This window comes from Periplaneta americana, chromosome 17 (genome assembly GCF_040183065.1).
Source record: "Periplaneta americana isolate PAMFEO1 chromosome 17, P.americana_PAMFEO1_priV1, whole genome shotgun sequence".
NCBI lineage: Eukaryota > Metazoa > Arthropoda > Insecta > Blattodea > Blattidae > Periplaneta > Periplaneta americana.
In genome coordinates this window covers 13,100,068-13,119,869 of record NC_091133.1, presented here as the reverse complement: position 1 = coordinate 13,119,869, position 19,802 = coordinate 13,100,068, and the positions used below count along the sequence as shown (strand labels likewise).

Genomic DNA, 19,802 nt, shown 5'->3' with positions numbered 1-19,802 from the left:
TAGATAAGTGACAGGAGACCAAGAACTGTGACAAGGTTAGAGTGGGTTAGTTGAGGGGATAAATTAGTTGCAGGAGACGAGGACTGTGACAAGGTTAGAGTGGGTTAGTTGAGGGGATAGATAAGTGACAGGAGACCGAGAACTGTGACATGGTTAGAGTGGGTTAGTTGAGGGGATAGATTAGTTGCAGGAGACGAGGACTGTGACAAGGTTAGAGTGGGTTAGTTGAGGGGATAGATAAGTGACAGGAGACCGAGAACTGTGACAAGGTTAAAGTGGGTTAATTGAGGGGTTAGATTAGTTGCAGGGGACGAGGACTGTGACAAGGTTAGAGTGGGTTAGTTGAGGGGATAGATAAGTGACAGGAGACCAAGAACTGTGACAAGGTTAGAGTGGGTTAGTTGAGGGGATAGATTAGTTGCAGGAGACGAGGACTGTGACAAGGTTAGAGTGGGTTAGTTGAGGGGATAGATTAGTTGCAGGAGACGAGAACTGTGACAAGGATAGAGTGGGTTAGTTGAGGGGATAGATAATTGACAGGAGACCGAGAACTGTGACATGGTTAGAGTGGGTTAGTTAAGGGGATAGATTAGTTGCAGGAGACGAGGACTGTGACAAGGTTAGAGTGGGTTCGTTGAGGGGATAGATAATTGACAGGAGACCAAGAACTGTGACAAGGTTAGAGTGGGTTACTTGAGGGGATAGATAAGTGACAGGAGACCAAGAACTGTGACAAGGTTAGAGTGGGTTAGTTGAGGGGATAGATTAGTTGCAGGAGACGAGGACTGTGACAAGGTTAGAGTGGGTTAGTTGAGGGGATAGATTAGTTGCAGGAGACGAGGACTGTGACAAGGATAGAGTGGGTTAGTTGAGGGGATAGATAAGTGACAGGAGACCGAGAACTGTGATAAGATTAGAGTGGGTTAGCTGAGGGGATAGATTAGTTGCAGGAGACGAGGATTGTGACAAGGTTAGAGTGGGTTAGTTGAGGGGATAGATAAGTGACAGGAGACGAGGACTGTGACAAGGTTAGAGTGGGTTAGTTGAGGGGATAGATAAGTGACAGGAGACCGAGAACTGTGACAAGGTTAGAGTGGGTTAGTTGACGTGATAGATAAGTGACAGGAGACGAGAACTGTGACAAGGTTAGAGTGGGTTATTTGAGGGGATAGATAAGTGACAGGAAACCAAGAACTATGACAAGGTTAGAGTGGGTTAGTTGAGGGGATAGATAGTGACAGGAGACCGAGAACTGTGACAAGGTTAGAGTAGGTTAGTTGAGGGGATAGATAAGTGACAGGAGACTGAGAACTGTGACAAGGTTAGAGTGGGTTAGTTGAGGGGATAGATAAGTGACAGGAGACGAGGACTGTGACAAGGTTAGAGTGGGTTAGTTGAGGGGATAGATAAGTGACAGGAGACCGAGAACTGTGATAAGGTTGGAGTGGGTTAGTTGAGGGAATAGATTAGTTGCAGGAGACGAGGACTGTGACAAGGTTAGAGTGGGTTAGTTGAGGGGATAGATAAGTGACAGGAGACGAGGACTGTGACAAGGTTAGAGTGGGTTAGTTGAGGGCATAGATAAGTGACAGGAGACCGAGAACTGTGACAAGGTTAGAGTGGGTTAGTTGACGTGATAGATAAGTGACAGGAGACGAGAACTGTGACAAGGTTAGAGTGGGTTATTTGAGGGGATAGATAAGTGACAGGAGACCAAGAACTGTGACAAGGTTAGAGTGGGTTAGTTGACGTGATAGATAAGTGACAGTAGACGAGAACTTACAAGGTTAGAATGAGTCAGTTGAGGGGATAGATAAGTGACTGGAGACGAGAACTGTGACAAGGTTAGAGTGGGTTAGTTGAGGGGATAGATAAGTGACAGGAGACGAGAACTGTGACAAGGTTAGAGTGGGTTAGTTGAGGGGATAGATAAGTGACAGGAGACCGAGAACTGTGACAAGGTTGGAGTGGGTTAGTTGAGGGAATAGATTAGTTGCAGGAGACGAGGACTGTGACAAGGTTAGAGTGGGTTAGTTGATGGTATAGATAAGTGACAGAATACCGAGAACTGTGACAAGGTTAGAGTGGGTTAGTTGAGGGGATAGATTAGTTGCAGGAGACCGAGAACTGTGACAAGGTTAGAGTGGGTTAGTTGAGGGGATAGATAAGTGACAGGAGACCAAGAACTGTGACAAGGTTAGAGTGGGTTAGTTGAGGGGATAGATAAGTGACAGGAGACGAGGACTGTGACAAGGTTAGAGTGGGTTAGTTGAGGGGATAGATTAGTTGCAGGAGACGAGGACTGTGACAAGTTTAGAGTGGGTTAGTTGAGGGGATAGATTTAGTTGCAGGAGACGAGGACTGTGACAAGGTTAGAGTGGGTTAGTTGAGGGGATAGATTAGTTGCAGGAGACGAGGACTGTGACAAGGTTAGAGTGGGTTAGTTGAGGGGATAGATTAGTTGCAGGAGACGAGGACTGTGACAAGGTTAGAGTGGGTTAGTTGAGGAGATAGATTAGTTGCAGGAGACGAGGACTGTGACAAGGTTAGAGTGGGTTAGTTGAGGGGATAGATTAGTTGCAGGAGACGAGGACTGTGACAAGGTTAGAGTGGGTTAGTTGAGGGGATAGATTAGTTGCAGGAGACAAGGACTGTGACAAGGTTAGAGTGGGTTAGTTGAGGGGATAGATTAGTTGCAGGAGACGAGGACTGTGACAAGGTTAGAGTGGGTTAGGTGAGGTGATAGCTGAGTAAACTTCATTTTTACAAAAAAAAAATCTTAATATAATGCAATAATTAAAGTAGTTTAATTTTGGAAATAATGGTGTTTCACAGTAGGGTTGTTTATCTTTGTGCTGCCTTCAACTTTTATCGTGTTATACATTTTCTGCGTCTTATTTAGAAAAAAAGAATTGCACGGTATTGGACAAACAACACAGAATTAACTTCTATACCAGATAATATTTCGTGTCGGCCGGGAAGTACTTCGAATCGAACGAAATTTCTGTTCACAGTGTATTTGAATGGTAGATAGGACGAAGCGGCACATCGGATGGAGCAAAACAGAATTCAGGAGCTATAGAATGTTTATTTACGCTATTGTCGAGCAAAATTTCTTGTTTGGGGTATGATCGTAAGTCCTCGTGAAAAAACAAATGAACGAGATCGATTCGTAATTAGTTTACTATTGCTAAAATAGTACGTATATCAAAAATCACAATGTAATATGAACAAAGACAAATTAATAAATCTTGTACTGAATTATTCTCTTTGTATGACAGAATACAAAAGTAGTCTTCGGTTCGATTTCATTATTGTGAGCAGCAGTAGACTCTTCGTTTCGATTCGATTCAGTCTATGAGTGGGATCGGGACTTAAAGTCGTTTCATATGCGCACGGCCGACTTGATGTGCTCGCTTCGCTTCTCCTTTACCGGCCTTGACAATTCATTTTGATCCCTGTGTTAAAGCTGTAATCGAGAAAATATGAAATTCCCGCCAGATGGCACTAACTCCCAAGGTTCACTGAGGAATGTGTGTATTGTTTCTTGTACGTTTATAATTAGTAATATTGCGCTTTTTCTACTGGTATGTGAGTTTATTGTAATATGATTCAAAATGACGTATTGTTGTGTACTATTGTGTACTTCGAATAGAAAAAAAGAGTGAAGGAGCAATATCATTCCACAAATTTCCGAGTGACAGGGAAAGATGATTATATTTCGTGACCATAATATTGTACAAAATGGAAATATAAAAATTGGAGTTGTATCCTTCGAAGAGGTGGAAAAATTCAAATATTTTATTTTACTTTAGTAAGTTATTTTACGACGCTTTATCAACATCTTAGGCTATTTTGCGTCTGAATGAGATGAAGGTGATAATACCGGTGAAGCGAGTCCAAAGTCCAACACCGAAAGTTACCCAGCATTTGCTCATATTGGGTTGAGGGAAAACCCCGGAAAATACCTCAACCAGGTAACTTGCCCCGACCGGGAATCGAACCCGGGCCACCTGGTTTCGCGGATAGACGCGCTAACCGTTACTCCACAGATGTGGACAAAAATTCAAATATCTTGGAGCAACAGGGACAAATATAAATGACACTCGGGAGAAAATTAAACGCAGAATAAATATGGGAATGCCTCTTATTATTCGGTTGAGAAGCTTTTGTCATCTAGTCTGCTGTCAAAAAATCTGAAAGTTAGAATGTATAAAAACAGTTATATTACCGGTTGTCCTGTATGGTTGTGAAACTTGGACTCTCATTTTGAGAGAGGAACAGACATTACGGGTGTTTCAGAATAAGGTTCTTAGAAAAATATTTGGGGCTAAGAGCGATGGAATTAGAGGAGAATGGAGGAAGTTACATAACGCAGAACTGCACGCGTTGTATTCTTCACCTGACATAACTAGGAACATTAAATCAAGACGTTTGAGATGGACAGGGCATGTAGTATGTATGGGCGAATTCAGATATGCACATAGAGTGTTAGTTGGGAGGCCAGAGGAAATAAGACCTTTGGGGAGGCCGAGACGTAGATGGGAGGATAATATTAAAATGGATTTGAGGGCGGTGGGATATGATGATAGGGATTGGATTAATCTTGCACAGGATAGGGACCAATAGCGGGCTTATGTGAGGGCGGCAATGAACCTCCGTGTTCCTTAAAAAGCCATAAGTAAGTAAGGGAAAGATGCGAAAATGGCTTAAAGTGATTTCACGCCTAGACGTTGTTTCTAAAGCAACTCTCCATCTTCAGTCGTTTGTAGTTTACATTTCAGGGAAGATCATTCTAATAATGGGAAATTTAGAATAGTAAAACCAAATGCTGTATCAACAATATTCCCTCATTATCCTAGGTATAAGTGACAGATAACAGAAGACTATGACGGACAGTTACTAAAACTGATCTCCCTCCACCCAAGAAACGCAAATATTTTAGTAATATTGGTTTTTCACTGTTCGAACAAGATGTTCCGAGTGGGTCAGCATCAGTTAATGACATTCCCTTCTTGCCAGTTGAAAATGACCATAAAGCGACGCAAACAGACGTTGTTAACTTTGTGGAGCTAAAAAAAATAATTAACAGATTGCATGTGAAAATTACATAACTTAATCAGGTGTTACAAGAGAAGCAAGATGGGATAACGAAAACAACCGAAAAACTCCAATTGAAAGAGATCCGTTACATAAAGAACAAGAAAATGTATGGAAAGAGGCCGATGAAGGCAATATTCATGCAAAATTGATTCTAGATCAGCTGCTTAATCATCGAAAAAGAATACTAAACAAGAATATATGAGAAAATTTGTGTTCAGAAATTGAAACGTTACTGTGTAGATGCCCTCTCTTGCAATGCCAATTTGTGATGAAGGCGGCCAAAACGGACTTGCTAATGTCATTACTGTGAAATTTGTAAGGCCTCTTCTAGATAACATTGCAGCAGCTTTAACTGAAAAGCTTGTTCCTTCGAAGAATGCGGCTTATAATCCACTGAGTCGCAAAATCTTGAAACTATGATTCTTGAATCTGCAATATCAAGTGGAATGTATCAGTGCAGTGAGTGAAATTATAAAACTCAGTACAAGTTATGGTAAATAATTACCCAAGTGATTACTTTGAAACATCGCAGTTTAGCCTATGGGAGCTACTCAGCGAATGAACTACAAAATTACGCCTCTGTCATCATGTTACTTAAACTGAAAATGTTACTATGTGGTACCTTCCCTGCTTTTAAACTCACGCTTTTACCATAATTAACAGAACTAAACATAATAATACTCATTATTTTCTTATTTATTATTTATCATTGTTATTATTACTCTTTAATCATTTATTTTAGTTCATATTGAGTATTTCTTCTGTGGACACCATAGCTTGGCAGACAGCGCCTCGTGGTGGAATTGAGAAATTATCCAATTTCAAGAAAATATTACTTTTGTCAAGGCCGTATACAAAAAAGCGAAGGGAACATCAAGTCGTCCGTGATATGCACCTAATAATGTCTCTAGTAAAAACAAGGTGGCAGGTTTGTCACTTTATTATTAAGTCTTGTCACCAGAAGATGCCAGTGTTTCTAGTGGAAGCATGAGCGGTATTTCAATTTTATATTGTTGGCTGCAATGGCTGCTGCGGATTTAATTCTGTGTTACTGGATATAGTTCCTTCATTTCTTCCTAATTATTGTGGAAATAATTTCATTACACGTTTTTGCCCAGGGCTACAATTATTCGCACTGATATTTTGTACAAAATTGTATATTTCATTACAGATTTCAGTCTGTAAATAAAAATTGATATAAGTTCACCCCAACCGCCTAAGAATAAAAAACGAAGGCGCTAAAGCCACGGAGGGCGCTAAAATGAAGTCTAAGAGTAAAAAACGAAGGCACTAAAACCACGGACGGCGCTATAATGATGCCTAAGAATAAAAGACAATGGCACTAAAACCCCGGAGAACGCTAAAACGAAGCCTAAGTGTAAAAGACGAAGGCGCTAAAACCCCGGAGGGCGATAAAAATGAAGCCTAAGAAGAAAAGACGTCGGAGTTAAAACTCCGGAAGGCGCTAAAATGAAGCCTAAGAGTAAAAACGAAGGCGCTAAAACCACGGAGGGCGCTAAAATGATTGGGTTACCGCAGTTCGCTTTACGCTACGTTTACGGTTAGGTTACCGCGTTTCGTTTTTACTTCAATTTTTGCTTAGGTTACCGCATTATCCTTTTACGCATATTTTACGCTTATTTTACCCTTAGGTTAGCGCATTTCCTTTTTACGCCAATTTTACGTTTCGTCTACGCTTAGGTTACAGCATTTCCTTTTTAAGCAAATTTTACGCTTCTGCATGTAGTTTTTACGCCAATTTTACGCTTCGTTTACACTTAGGTTACCGCATTTCGTTTATACGCCAATGTTACGCTTAAGTTACCGCATTTCGTTTTTACTTCAATTTTTGCTTAGGTTACCGCATTATCCTTTTACGCATATTTTACGCTTATTTTACCCTTAGGTTAGCGCATTTCCTTTTTACGCTAATTTTACGTTTCGTCTACGCTTAGGTTCCAGCATTTCCTTTTTACGCAAATTTTACGCTTCATTTACGCTTAGGTTACTGCATGTAGTTTTTACGCCAATTTTACGCTTCGTTTACTCTTTCTTTACCGCATTTCGATTTTACGCCCGTATTATGCTTCGTTTACGCTTAGGTTACCGCATTTTATTTTTACGCCGATATTACGATTCGTTTACGCTTAGGTTACCAAATTTCGCTTTTACGCCAATTGAAATTTTTTTTTTAATTTTGAAGCTTTTTTATAATTTTTAAAATTCTGGAATTTTGATTCATTTTTTAAAATTGAAATTTTTTTTAAAATTTCTATATTTTCTTGAATTTTGAAAGATTCTGAAAATTTTTGCAATTTTGATAAATTTTGAAAGATTTTGAAAATTTAAATAAAAATTGAAAATATTGGAAAATTTTTAGATTTCTTGAATTTTTGAAAAAATTTGAAAATTTTTGGAATTTCGAAAAATTCTGAAAATTTATTTTTTTGAATTTTGAAAATTTTTATAATTTTTGAAAATCTTGAAATTTTTTAAAAATTCTGAAAATATTGAAAATTTTTTTAATTATGAATTTTTTGAAAATTTTTGCAATTTTGAGAAATTTTGAAAGATTTTGAAAATTTGAAAGTTTTTGGAAATTTTTGGAATTTCGAGAAATTTTGAAAATTTTTAAAAATTCTGAATTTTTTTTAATTTTGAGAAAATTTGAAAATTTTTGGAATTTTGAAGATTTTAAAAAAAATTTTGAGTTTTTCATTCTGAAGAATTTTGGAAATATTTAGAATTTTGAAAAATTTTTGAAAATTTATGGAATTTTGAATAATTTTGCGCTTATGTTACCGCATTCCCTTTATAGCCCCATTTACGCTTCGTTTACAATTAGGTTACCGCTTTTTCTTTTTACGCCAGTTCTACGCTTAGGTTACCGCATTTGGTTTTTACGCCGATTTTACGCTTCGTTAAGGTTTAGGTTACCACATTTCGTTTTTACGCCAATTTTATGCTTCGTTTACGCTTGGGTTACCGCAGTTCGTTTTTACGCCAATTTTACGCTTAGGTTACCGCATTTCGTTTTTTTACTCCAATTTTACGCTTAATTTACCACATTATCCTTTTACGCCTATTTTACGCTTATTTTACCCTTAGGTTACCGCATTTCCTTTTTACACCAATTTTACGTTTCGTCTACGCTTAGGTTACAGCATTTCCTTTTTACGCAAATTTTACGCTTCGTGTACGCTTAGGTTACCGCATTTCTATTTTACTCCAATTTTACGTTTAGGTTACCGCATTATCCTTTTACGCCTATTTTACGCTTCTTTTACCCTTAGGTTCACGGTAGAAAAAATTTCAAAATTTTTCAAAATCCCAAAAATTTTTAGAATTTTAAAAAATTTTCAAAATTTTACACAATTCAAAGAAATTTCAAAATTTCCAAAAATTTTTCCAAATTCTAAAAATTTTCAGAATTCAAAAAAATTAAAAATTTTCAAATTTTTCAAAAATTTTTCTAAATTTACAATTTTCAAAATTAAAAAAAATATCAAGTTTCAAAAATTATAAAAATTTTCAAAATGAACAAATTTTAAAATTTTCAAAAATTTTTCAAAATTTTTCAGAATAAAAAAACTCAGAATTTTCAAAATTTTTCAAGATTCCAAAAATTTTCAAATTTTCTCAAAATTAAAAAAAAAATTAAAAATTTTCACAATTTTCAAAATTTCTCAAAATTCCAAAAATTTTCAAAAATTTCAAAATCTTCAATATCTTTCAAAAGTTCTCAAAATTGCAAAAAATATATACTTTTTCAAAATTGAAGAATCAAAATTTTCAATTTTCAACAATTTATCAAAATTAAAAAAAAATTAAAAATTATAAAAAAACTTACAAATTTTTAAAAAATTTTCATTTGGCGTAAAAGCGAAATGCGGTAAGCTAAGCGTAAAGTTAGGGTAAAAGCGAAATGAGGTAACCTAAGCGTAAACGAATCGTAATATTAGCGTAAAAATAAAATGCGGTAACCTAAGCGTAAACGAAGCATAATATTGGCGTAAAAACGAAATGCGGTAAAGTAAGAGTAAACGAAGCGTAAAATTGGCGTAAAAACGAAATGCGGTAACCTAAGAGTAACATTGGCGTATAAACGAAATGCGGTAACCTAAGCGTAAACGAAGAGTAAAATTGGCTTAAAAACTACATGCTGTAACCTAAGCGTAGACGAAACGTAAAATTGGCGCAAAAAGGAAATGCGCTTACCTAAGGGTAAAAGAAGTGTAAAATAGGCGTAAAAGAATAATGCGGTAACCTAAGCGTAAAATTGAAGTAAAATAGAAATGCGATAACCTAAGCGTAAACGAAGCGTAAAATTGGAGTGAAAACTACATGCTGTAACCTAAGCGATCAGAGTCTGAGGTTAGTAACTTTGCAGTAATTCATAATAAAATTAGCCTACGTACCTATAAATTTAACGTAGATTACAAATGTAAATGATAATAAAATTATGTAGGATACCTTACTACGCATCAGCCAGACCGCCATCTTCCCACAGCAAAGATCCAGGACAATCTACTTTACCGTCAGAGTTTGAACAGGCTGATAATATGTCAATCATAAGAAAACGTTGAACATTTATGTTACGCAATACGCCGTTGACTTCATATGTATATATTTGATGATGTACGCCTACATACTTAATTATGGCTTTTAAGGAGCCCGCAGATTCATTGCCGTCCTCACAAAGCCCGCCACCAGTCCATATACTGAGCAAGATTAATCCAGTCTCTATCATCATATCCCACCTCCCTCAAATCCATTTTAATATTATCCTCCCACTTAAGTATCGGTCTCCCCAAAAAATTTTCCCTCCAGCCTCCCAAATAACACTCTGTATGCATTTCTGGATTCACCCATACGTGCTACATGCCTTGCCCATTTGAAACGTCTGGATTTAATGTTCCTAAATGTGTCGGGTGAAGAATAAAATGCGTACAGTTCTGCTTTGTGTAACTTTCTCCATTTTCCTGTAACTTCATCCCTCTTAGTCCCAAACATTTTCCTAAGCACCTTATTCTCAAACACCTTTAACCTCTGTTCCTCTCTCAAAGTGAGAGTCCAAGTTTCACAACCATACAAAACAACCGGTAATATAACTGTAAACAAATATAAATTCTAACTTTCAACTTTTTCGAGAGCTGACTGGAAGCCGAAAGCTTCTGAACCGAATACTAAAAGGCATTTCTCATATTTATTCTGCGTTTAATTTCCTCCCGAGTGTCATTTATATTGTTACTGTTGCTTCAAAATATTTGAATTTTTCCATCTCTTCAAAGGATAAATTTTCATTTCCATTTCCATTTCGTATAATATTCTGGTCATGAGACATAATCATACACTTTGTCTTTTCGGGATTTACTTCCAAACCTATCGCTGTACTTGCCTCAAATAAAATTCCCGTGTTTTCTCTAATCGTCTGTGGATTTTCTCCTAACATATTCACGTCATCAGCATAGACAAGAAGCTGATGTAACCCTTTCAATTCCAAACGCTGTTCCTAATGGCATATTCTAAAGCAAAGTTAAAAAGTAAAGGTGATATTGCATCTCCTTGCTTTAGCCCGCAGTGAATTGGAAAAGCATCCGACAGAAACTGACCTATACGGACTCTGCTGTACGTTTCACTGAGACACATCTTAATTAATCAAACTAGTTTCTTGGGAATACCAAATTCAATGAGCATATCATATAAAACTTGTGTCTTAACAGAGTCATATGCCTTTTTGAAATCTATGAATAACTGATGTGTTGTATCTTTATACTCCCATTTTTTTCTCCAATATCTGTCGAATATAAAAATCTGATCAATAGTCGATCTATTACGCCTAAAACCACACTGATGAATCCCAATAATTTCATCTAAGTTATATGAAGTTAATCTTCTCAAAAGAATATTGGACAATAGTGATATTTCTCGAAAGTTACCAAATACTCTCCAATGATAATACTGGAAAGTTCACGGTAAAAGTGGCGAATGACTCACCAGTGCTATGTAGCGGCAGGTATTGTAGGCAGCGAGGATGACGTGACGATTAGCGCGATGAACTGTGATATGAGTTTTGCTCTTCAACAAACACGTGATGTCATACGGATTATTGTCATTATAGTTGCACACAATGTCAGTTAAATGTGGAATTGTTTGTTTTAAAAACTATGCTTAGCTGCTAGATCTTTAATCAGATTTCCAAAACATAGAGATAGGATGTAGTCATGTAAACACCAGTAGAATGTTACTTTTCTATTACAAGATTATTATCATCATCATCATCATCATCATCATCATCATCATTATTATTATTATTATTATTATTATTATTATTATTATTATTATTGCTTTTACTACTACAGTTATTTGCATTTGTCTTTTAGATGTGCCATGCCTATATAGGTAAATAAATGCAAAGGACAAAGACTGAAGTCCTAGACGTTAGTTAGTGAGGTTTAATAGGGCGCGTCAGCTACTATCGCTATTTTCGATCTTATCTAAAATTCTTTAAAAAACAAAACACAAACTATATCATAAGCAATATGCTAACACTAATTAAAAACATTGTGAACAGTTCTAGACGAAACGTTTAGATTAGAGGGACAGAATATTTATACAAAAATCACCAGAATATATTCAGATCACTTTAGATTATCGGACTTCAATAACTAATACTTTGGAACATCAGGGATAAGTAAAAATAAAGTGTAATAAATTGGAAAAGTATACTGAAGTTTCAAATCAGTCGTAGGACAGTTAATTTTTTATATTTTGTTTTTAATAACAGACTAAATGTAACAATTATTCATTCACTAAATTTAACAGCTCCTTCTTCCGAAAATATGGGTCAAAATCAAAACACAATGAAAGAACCGCGAAGGCCCCAGAGAAACGTATTAGATCTTGCATCGAGGAGGCTGTGGGTTCTCTCATATCAGACAGAAACGACGGACGATACGTCTCTACCATGTAATTATACAGTACATTAGCAATTACATAATATTCTCTATGCTCACTGAATCAGTTATTAAACTGCATGAATCTACTTTACTTTGTTCATACAGAACACAATTTCTTTATAGTTTCTCCGTACACAAAAATTGAAAGTCTTGACTTTTTCTTAACCAAACAGTGTGCGTTGGGATGCGTAACATAAAAATGTGAATTGTTGATTTTGTGAAGAAAGTGGACTCATGTTTTTTCACAATAAGTGATTCAGATAGTTACTCGGACAAAATAATTTGCCTAGCCCTATACTTTAAAGACACTGTATTAATATTTCACTAATTTTTTTTAGTAGGTTATTTTATGACGCTTTATCAACATCTTAGGTTATTTAGCGTCTGAATGAGATGAAGGTGATAATGCCGGTGAAATGAGTCCGGGGTCCAGCACCGAAAGTTACCCAGCATTTGCTCATATTGGGTTGAGGGAAAACCCTGGAAAAAACCTCAACCAGGTAACTTGCCCCGACCGGGATTCGAACCCGGGCCACCTGGTTTCGCGGCCAGGCGCGCTGACCGTTACTCCACAGGTGTGTACTATATTTCACTAAATAAAGTTCATTTTTTTTACAATGCAAGAATCCCTAAAAGATGAAAAATTTCTCAAGTGTAAATGACAGCTTCGAACACAGCAAATTCAAACGCTGATTTAATTAAAATTGTTTCAGATGGCGAATTCATTAGTCTCAAATTCGCTTAAAAAGAAGGAAATGTGGAGACGGTATTCCAGTTACGACAAACTTTTTGCCGCAACATTCCATTATTGCTCACCTCAAGACTAAAGATTTTTAAGAAGAAAATTATGTTTATCAACAGTTAGATCTCTCCAAAATTGACCTCATGAATCTGGTTTAGTCCCCGGTATAAATCCCACCATTTTACAATCCACTATTAAAAATAAAATCGGATATTCTATTATTGAATGAAAAGGTCCTAACTGTTATTGTTCTAGATGAAATGTCTTTGAAGGAAAATATAACTTATAACGCTAAAGCACACACTTCGAGGGATTCATTGAATTAGGTAAAATGGACCTAATCAACAAACTTCAACTGGCGTAAAAATTTCCGAAGTACCTCTTGCAATGGTTTTCATTATTCGAGGACTGTGCAAAAATTTAAAGGAAACCAGAGGTTATTTTCTATCAAAAGGTACCATGCCCGCAGAGATTTTAAAATCACATCTGCTTGACGTAATAGATAGCATGCAAGATACATGCTTTATCCCTAAAGCAGCAACTGTGCCAGTATCTTCACTGACAATATTTCAATGTACTAATAAATTGTTGCATCAAAAATAAAATGGGTTAGCCATTAGCTAAGAAACGAAACAGGCGAAGTGTGAAAGCTTCTAAAGTCATGCACAACTAAATCGTAATTACATTTGAAAATTCGAGAATTGTGTCATTTCATTTCTATTCCAATAACTTTGTAACTTCTTATTAATTAAAAATGTTGTTAATACTGTGACTCTAAATAATGCTATTGCTTTAAATTTTCTTATTGACATCACATGCACACCTCTCCGCTTTTCCTCACGTAACCCAGCACGCCGCACGGAGTGTATCAACAATCCAAGCCGCTAGATAGCAGCACAGTCACTTTTCGCTGCCGCTTGCAATGCTAAACAGGGAAGCTTTCCAGTATTATTGTTAGAGAGTATTTGAAGTTACTACAGTTAGACATACATAATTGCCATGTAAATAATATGAATTATGATTTTTTGCCTGTTTCAGAGAGAAATCACAACATGAACGCCATGCCCACTTTTCGGAATCAGAAAAAAGTTTCGACTGTTACAGCAATTAGTGAATCTTCGATTCGGCAACACACAATATACGGAAGAAAATAAGATCTAATTTAAATAATTTAAATAACGTCACAATTGTAGCACAGCAGTCTAAGCACAAGCTATAAACCCACCCATCACGCCCCACGTTAGTTTCTTATACGTAACCCGATCGATGATTTCTCGGATAGTTTCAAACTAAATCATCACGTATCTCTTTGGGCCACCATTACGCTGTTCTACGCGGGAAAGTATTCCATTCTTCGGTCAATTTTAAATTTATTTTATGACGCTTTATCTACTGCGATGATTATCTAGTGTTTGGGTGAAATTGAAGTGATATTGTCGGCGAAATCAGTCCAAGGTACAGAGCCGAAAGTTACCCAGCATTTGCTCTTAATGGATTGAGAAAAAACCGGAAATCTTCCATAATATCGATGGTAAGAAGTGATACTTCGTAATAGTAATTCAGTTTAACTGCAATATTATTTAGATTAACGACATTGTTATTATGTTCACACGAATGGACAGTTATCTGATATTTGGTCCTCGAGTAGAAGATCTTGCGAAGCACAAACATAATGTATGAAACGTTTGTCTATTTGAGAAAAAATCATTTTTAAAACAATTATTCTATTTATCTGAAATTTTACAGATCCGAAGTATAATATCCCCGGTGCATAGGGAATTACAAGTATGGACACTTCGCGTCGGTACCTTTGATGTAACAGGACTGATTTCAATGACCTTAAAACCAGCTTGAATGTGAGATTCTGCTTTTTCCCTATAGTTGGCGCTGACATCGCACCAGGTAGCAGTCAACACAGCGGAATGTAACAGACATGTAATTAATACATCTAGCTTCATTATGTACTCAAAATAAATTGGACAGATGAAATAATAAATCCGTCATGATCTGTAACGTCTACTCTAGGGGCCGTATTCATAGACATTTTCAGCGCGGGCTTCCGGTGGATGATCAGCGTTTTTCGTATTCATAAACCAGTGTTACCGATAGGATATGATTTGAATTCTGTACTAGTAACCAGTGGATGGCCGGGGCTAGCTTAGTACGCTCGTAGCGCGTGCTGCGAAAAGTCTATGAATAAAACCCTAGAGTTCCTTTATAATGAGAGTTGAGACGTTGACCCAACAACAATGAAAATGTGTCGCTCATTAAATACAACAACGTCATATCTCAAAAATCACCAATTTCGAGTTATTCACATGGTTCAGTTTGTTTTAATCTAGTCTTTTAACTGTGAGAACGTCACATCTAAATTTTGATTACTTCGCCGCCAGAGAACAGTAGTGTCATTCTTGTGTCATGGCAGTTCCGTTTCTTTGTTAGCAGCAATAGTGTATTATTTCAGTTGTGTGAGTGATGCTGCGCAAGAATGATGTCTTGAAATTCAAAAGTGTCTTATTGTGTTATGTGACGGTGCTTAAAAGAAGTAAGTATGATTATTTATACATGAATAACGCATTATTAAGACTTATGACCAGGCTTCGAGACTTTGGACCCGATACAGTAAGTTTACTGTGCATGCACTATAGGTTGTTGACTCGCTGCAGGTAGATAGAGATGTGTTGAGGTAACAACGTTGCTATTTAGAGTAGAGTATGGTAGTATGGGGAAACACACATTTGTACATTCTGAAAGTAAATATACATTACACAATGATAATGTCAAAAGAATGTGTAAAGCATTTATTCTCCTGTCTTTTATAAGCATTTCTATTTAATTATACACAGTGTTAATGGTGGAAATAAGCATGTAGCAATTTTAATTTTTTCATTTATTCTACTGGTCGTCTTTAGGAAGTGCAGTTACAGTACCGAAATGCAATGTATTACAAGATACATTCTCAGTGTCTCAAACGTAAATCTTTTTCGTTTATCTGCCAAAGTTTGTACTGTAGAAAGCTGCGCTCTACGTCGCATGACGTGATAGGAGCAAAACGAAGAAACCTAACATTATTGCAGTCTCTAAGAGATAGTCCTTTATTCTCGGGTGACTCTATGTCCACTAATTTGCTGTTTATATTACACAATGTTCCATATCCGTTATTTTTACATAAAATTGATTTCCACTTCTGTTTTACACGTTCAGTAACCGGTGTACTTGATGTCTCCTTAATTCTCTGCATCATTTTCTAAATTAATTTGAGGGCTTCCGGCATCTCTTGCTCTGACTTTTCTAACCGTGTAATGGTTTCAGACACAGTTTGTATAAAAACCAAATTATTCGTCAGAGCGTTTTCCTTTGCGTATTTTTTGGCATCCATTCTACAGTACAGTACCCCAACCCACTGTAGCCTACGCTTTACCACTATACTCAGTACGCCGTTATGCGGATTTCCCACTGAACTGCTCTATCGGGTCCGAAGTCTCGAAGCCTGCTTATGGCACTGCTCAGCAAATACACTAACCCAATTCGCGATGGTATTATTCTGAAATATGACATTCTTGATCTGAAAAATCAGTTTTCTAAGTGTACTATTTCATCTTATGACGTTACTTACTTACAAATGGTTTTAAGGAACCCGAAGGTTCACTGCCGTCCATCACATAAGCCCGCCATCGGTCCCTATCCTGTGCAAGATTAATCCAGTCTCTATCATCATATCCCACCTCCCTCAAATCCATTTTAATATTATCCTCCCATCTACGTCTCGGCCTCCCCAAAGGTCTTTTTCCCTCCGGTCTCCCAACTAACACTCTATATGCATTTCTGGATTCGCCCATACGTGCTACATGCCCTGCCCATCTCAAACGTCTGGATTTAATGCTCCTAATTATGTCAGGTGACGAATACAATGCGTGCAGTTCTGCGTTGTGTAACTTTCTCCATTCTCCTGTAACTTCATCCCGCTTAGCCCCAAATATTTTCCTAAGCACCTTATTCTCAAACACCCTTAACCTATGTTCCTCTCTCAGAGTGAGAGTCCAAGTTTCACAACCATACAGAACAACCGGTAATATAACTGTTTATAAATTCTAACTTTCAGATTTTTTGACAGCAGACTAGATGATAAAAGCTTCTCAACCGAATAATAACACACAATAAGATCTTATGACGTTATTGCCATTAAACCTCCTTGCGTACCTCGACTATCCATGTATTGAATGGAAATGTGTCAGTATTATTGTGAAGGGTAGTTCGAAAATGTAAAAGTACCTTGATTTATTTGTAGTTATGTCACTGTTGTCAGAAAAGTATTATCATAATTTTGATATATAAGTTACTTTACTTCACACAGTCCCCATTGATTTTATTTTGCTCTTTTTCGTTTTTTGTAGGTTATGACATTTTCTCGAGGGAAAATGTTACTTTCATTAGTTATGACAGAAAACGAGCGAAATGTTGACAATACGTCTGATAGTCCGAATCAATCCTTGGTTGAAGAACAGCAATCAGTTGTCGTGGCCTGCTAAGCAAATGCAGCCGGAGGGATTTGGTTTGCAAATTTTTTAGTATTAAAATTATTATGGTTTTTCAAAGTCAAGTTTATTAGAAAATGTTGTTGGATCCAGACTTTGGTTATAATAATGTTTTAAGATAATATTATCACTAATCAAAACAAACCAGCTGAACATTGGTAGCGGGACAACATTCCACCTCCAGTGGCTACTTTAAACAATTCTTGTTCACAAATGACCAGTTATTCATCCTGCATGAGTTCATAGTCTGATTCTTCGTCATCATTTGACGATACAGCTTCTGAAGTCTTTGGCGATTCTTTGGATGATGTTACTTACGAACCAAAAAGTGACGAAGAAGTAGGAAGTAGTAGTAGCAGTGTGGATAACAGTCGTACTCGAATGCAGGAAAAAAACTATTCCTACGTTGTTAAACAGTTCTATGTACTCGAATTCAGTACCATGAACAGTTCAAAAAAAGTACCCAAGATGTTCCATTATAGTAAGACCCGTGAGAAAAGGCATAAAACGCAAAATGAACGTTGACCAAAGGAAATTGAATATTCTGAAAAAATTCAGAAATAGTGGACAAGCATATGAAACGCATTCAAAAATAAAATTATAAGAGAACAAAGAAAGATTAAACCACTATGTACACAGACTGCAAACTTAAGTGTTCAAACGTGTTTACAGATGAAGAGAAACTTCAGTTATTTTCAAAATATTGGCCTCTAGGGGACATCAACAAGCAAATGGAATACATTAACAATTTAATGGAAGCTATTGTTCCACGATATCGTTATACCCGGGTTGGGGCCACGAGGAGTGAACGACAACACAATACTTTCTATTTCAGAAAAAAATAATCATAAAATCAGTGTCTGTACGGTATATTAATCACCGTCCAATTCGGGCAGTTCAAAAAAACGGAATAAGGTAGCTTGCACAGTAATTGAACTGAACCTTAGAGGGAAACATGAGAAACATCAACTCTCGAGCCAGCTATACATGAAGGGATTCGAAAGCACATAGAATCGATTCCAAAAATAAAGAGCCATTAAAGTGAAAAAGAATTCTCCATGTTCCATATTCTATAAATTATCATACAAGGATGACTTCGAAGAAGTAACTGTAATAAAAAAGAATATTCCTGACAATCTTACCTTGAAACCTGTATTCCACATTAAACCTGGATTAGCTTCAAAGAAGAAAGAGGATCTTATGAAATTATTGGAAAAGAATTACATTTTTAAATTCTATTCCAAATTCTATACCAACATGTAACGGGCCCGTAACTTAATCAGACAAAACTTTTCGAGATAGTGATAATAGTTATGTCTGGGTTTTAGTTTCTTGCTTATTCTTCGAAATTTACGAGATGGACTTGAAGAGAATTTAACCATTGATGTTATGAATGAAAAGTATGTTAAAACAAAGGAAATACTTCAGTTTTTCATTATACATAGTTCTGATTACTTTTCAGTAGCATTTAAATGTTTAATTCAGTCCTGTATACTACTGTCAGGATATCACTTTGTTTAAGTTACGTACTTATCCTTCCATTTTCTTACTATACAGTTGTTAAAAGAAAAAGTGGCCGCCCTCTATACACAAAGTTCCCTTCGGGTATCTCCGCTACAATTCGGAGATAGGTAATGTTACATGTTGTTGGACCACGTGGCCTGATATCTTCAGTCAGAATGAAAGTTTTTGTGTGGTAGTCTGTAGCATAATGGTAGCGTTTCGGGCAAGTGTTCGTAAGGTCGTGCGTTCGAACACAACCTAATGCTTTTTATTTTTTTTAAGGAGAGAGAGAAAATATAATTGTTTCTGTTTCTTTTATGACTGTTTTAGTAATTAACATCAGGTTCATGAATGTATTATGCCATGATTTTGTCATTATTTATTATGACATTATGGCTGCAAATGGAAAAAAAGATCATATTCTCAACAAAATATCTTTCGTGGCATAAACAAAACAAACTTACAGGCGTCTGCCTTAAAAAATTAAAACAATTAAAAGTTAAAAAAAAAAAAACAAAAAACAAAAAAAAGCCACGTTTCAATATTTAGTCCATCTTCCTCCCATCTCGATCACATCTTACAGTCGAGTGGGCATGGAATCGACTAGTGTTTACAAATACAGACTGTTCTCAGTCACGGCATCCCAGGGACCATGGACGAGCTTGCACAAATCATCAGGGCGTCTTGGAGGGGGATTGGGCCAATTTTTCCGCATATGCTTCTTTACTTGTGCCCACATATTCTCTAAAGGGTTCAAGTCCGGAGAGCGACGAGGCCAGTCTATCAATTCAATATCCTGTCTCCTCACAAACCAGTCCCGAATCAATTGAGGTGTGTGGACTGGATGATTATGCTGCTGAAATTGGAGAATTCCAACACGACACAGATACTCTACCACTGCGGTCACGCATGGCAGCGTATCTGTGGTTAAATCGGGTACCGGGAGGACGATATACAAGA

At 36.7% G+C, this 19,802-nt stretch overlaps 1 protein-coding gene across 1 annotated transcript in view; it reads left to right on the top strand.

Moving 5' to 3' along the window:
• The window catches only part of LOC138693151 (zinc finger protein 708-like), a 74,166-nt gene extending 59,440 nt beyond the window's left edge, over window positions 1-14,726 (top strand). The window contains exon 5 of the mRNA XM_069816837.1: window positions 13,843-14,726. Within this exon, the coding sequence (XP_069672938.1) occupies window positions 13,843-13,915 (73 nt within the window). The 3' untranslated portion in view covers window positions 13,916-14,726. The remainder of the gene's footprint in view (window positions 1-13,842) is intronic.
• The last annotated feature ends 5,076 nt before the right edge of the window (window positions 14,727-19,802 follow it).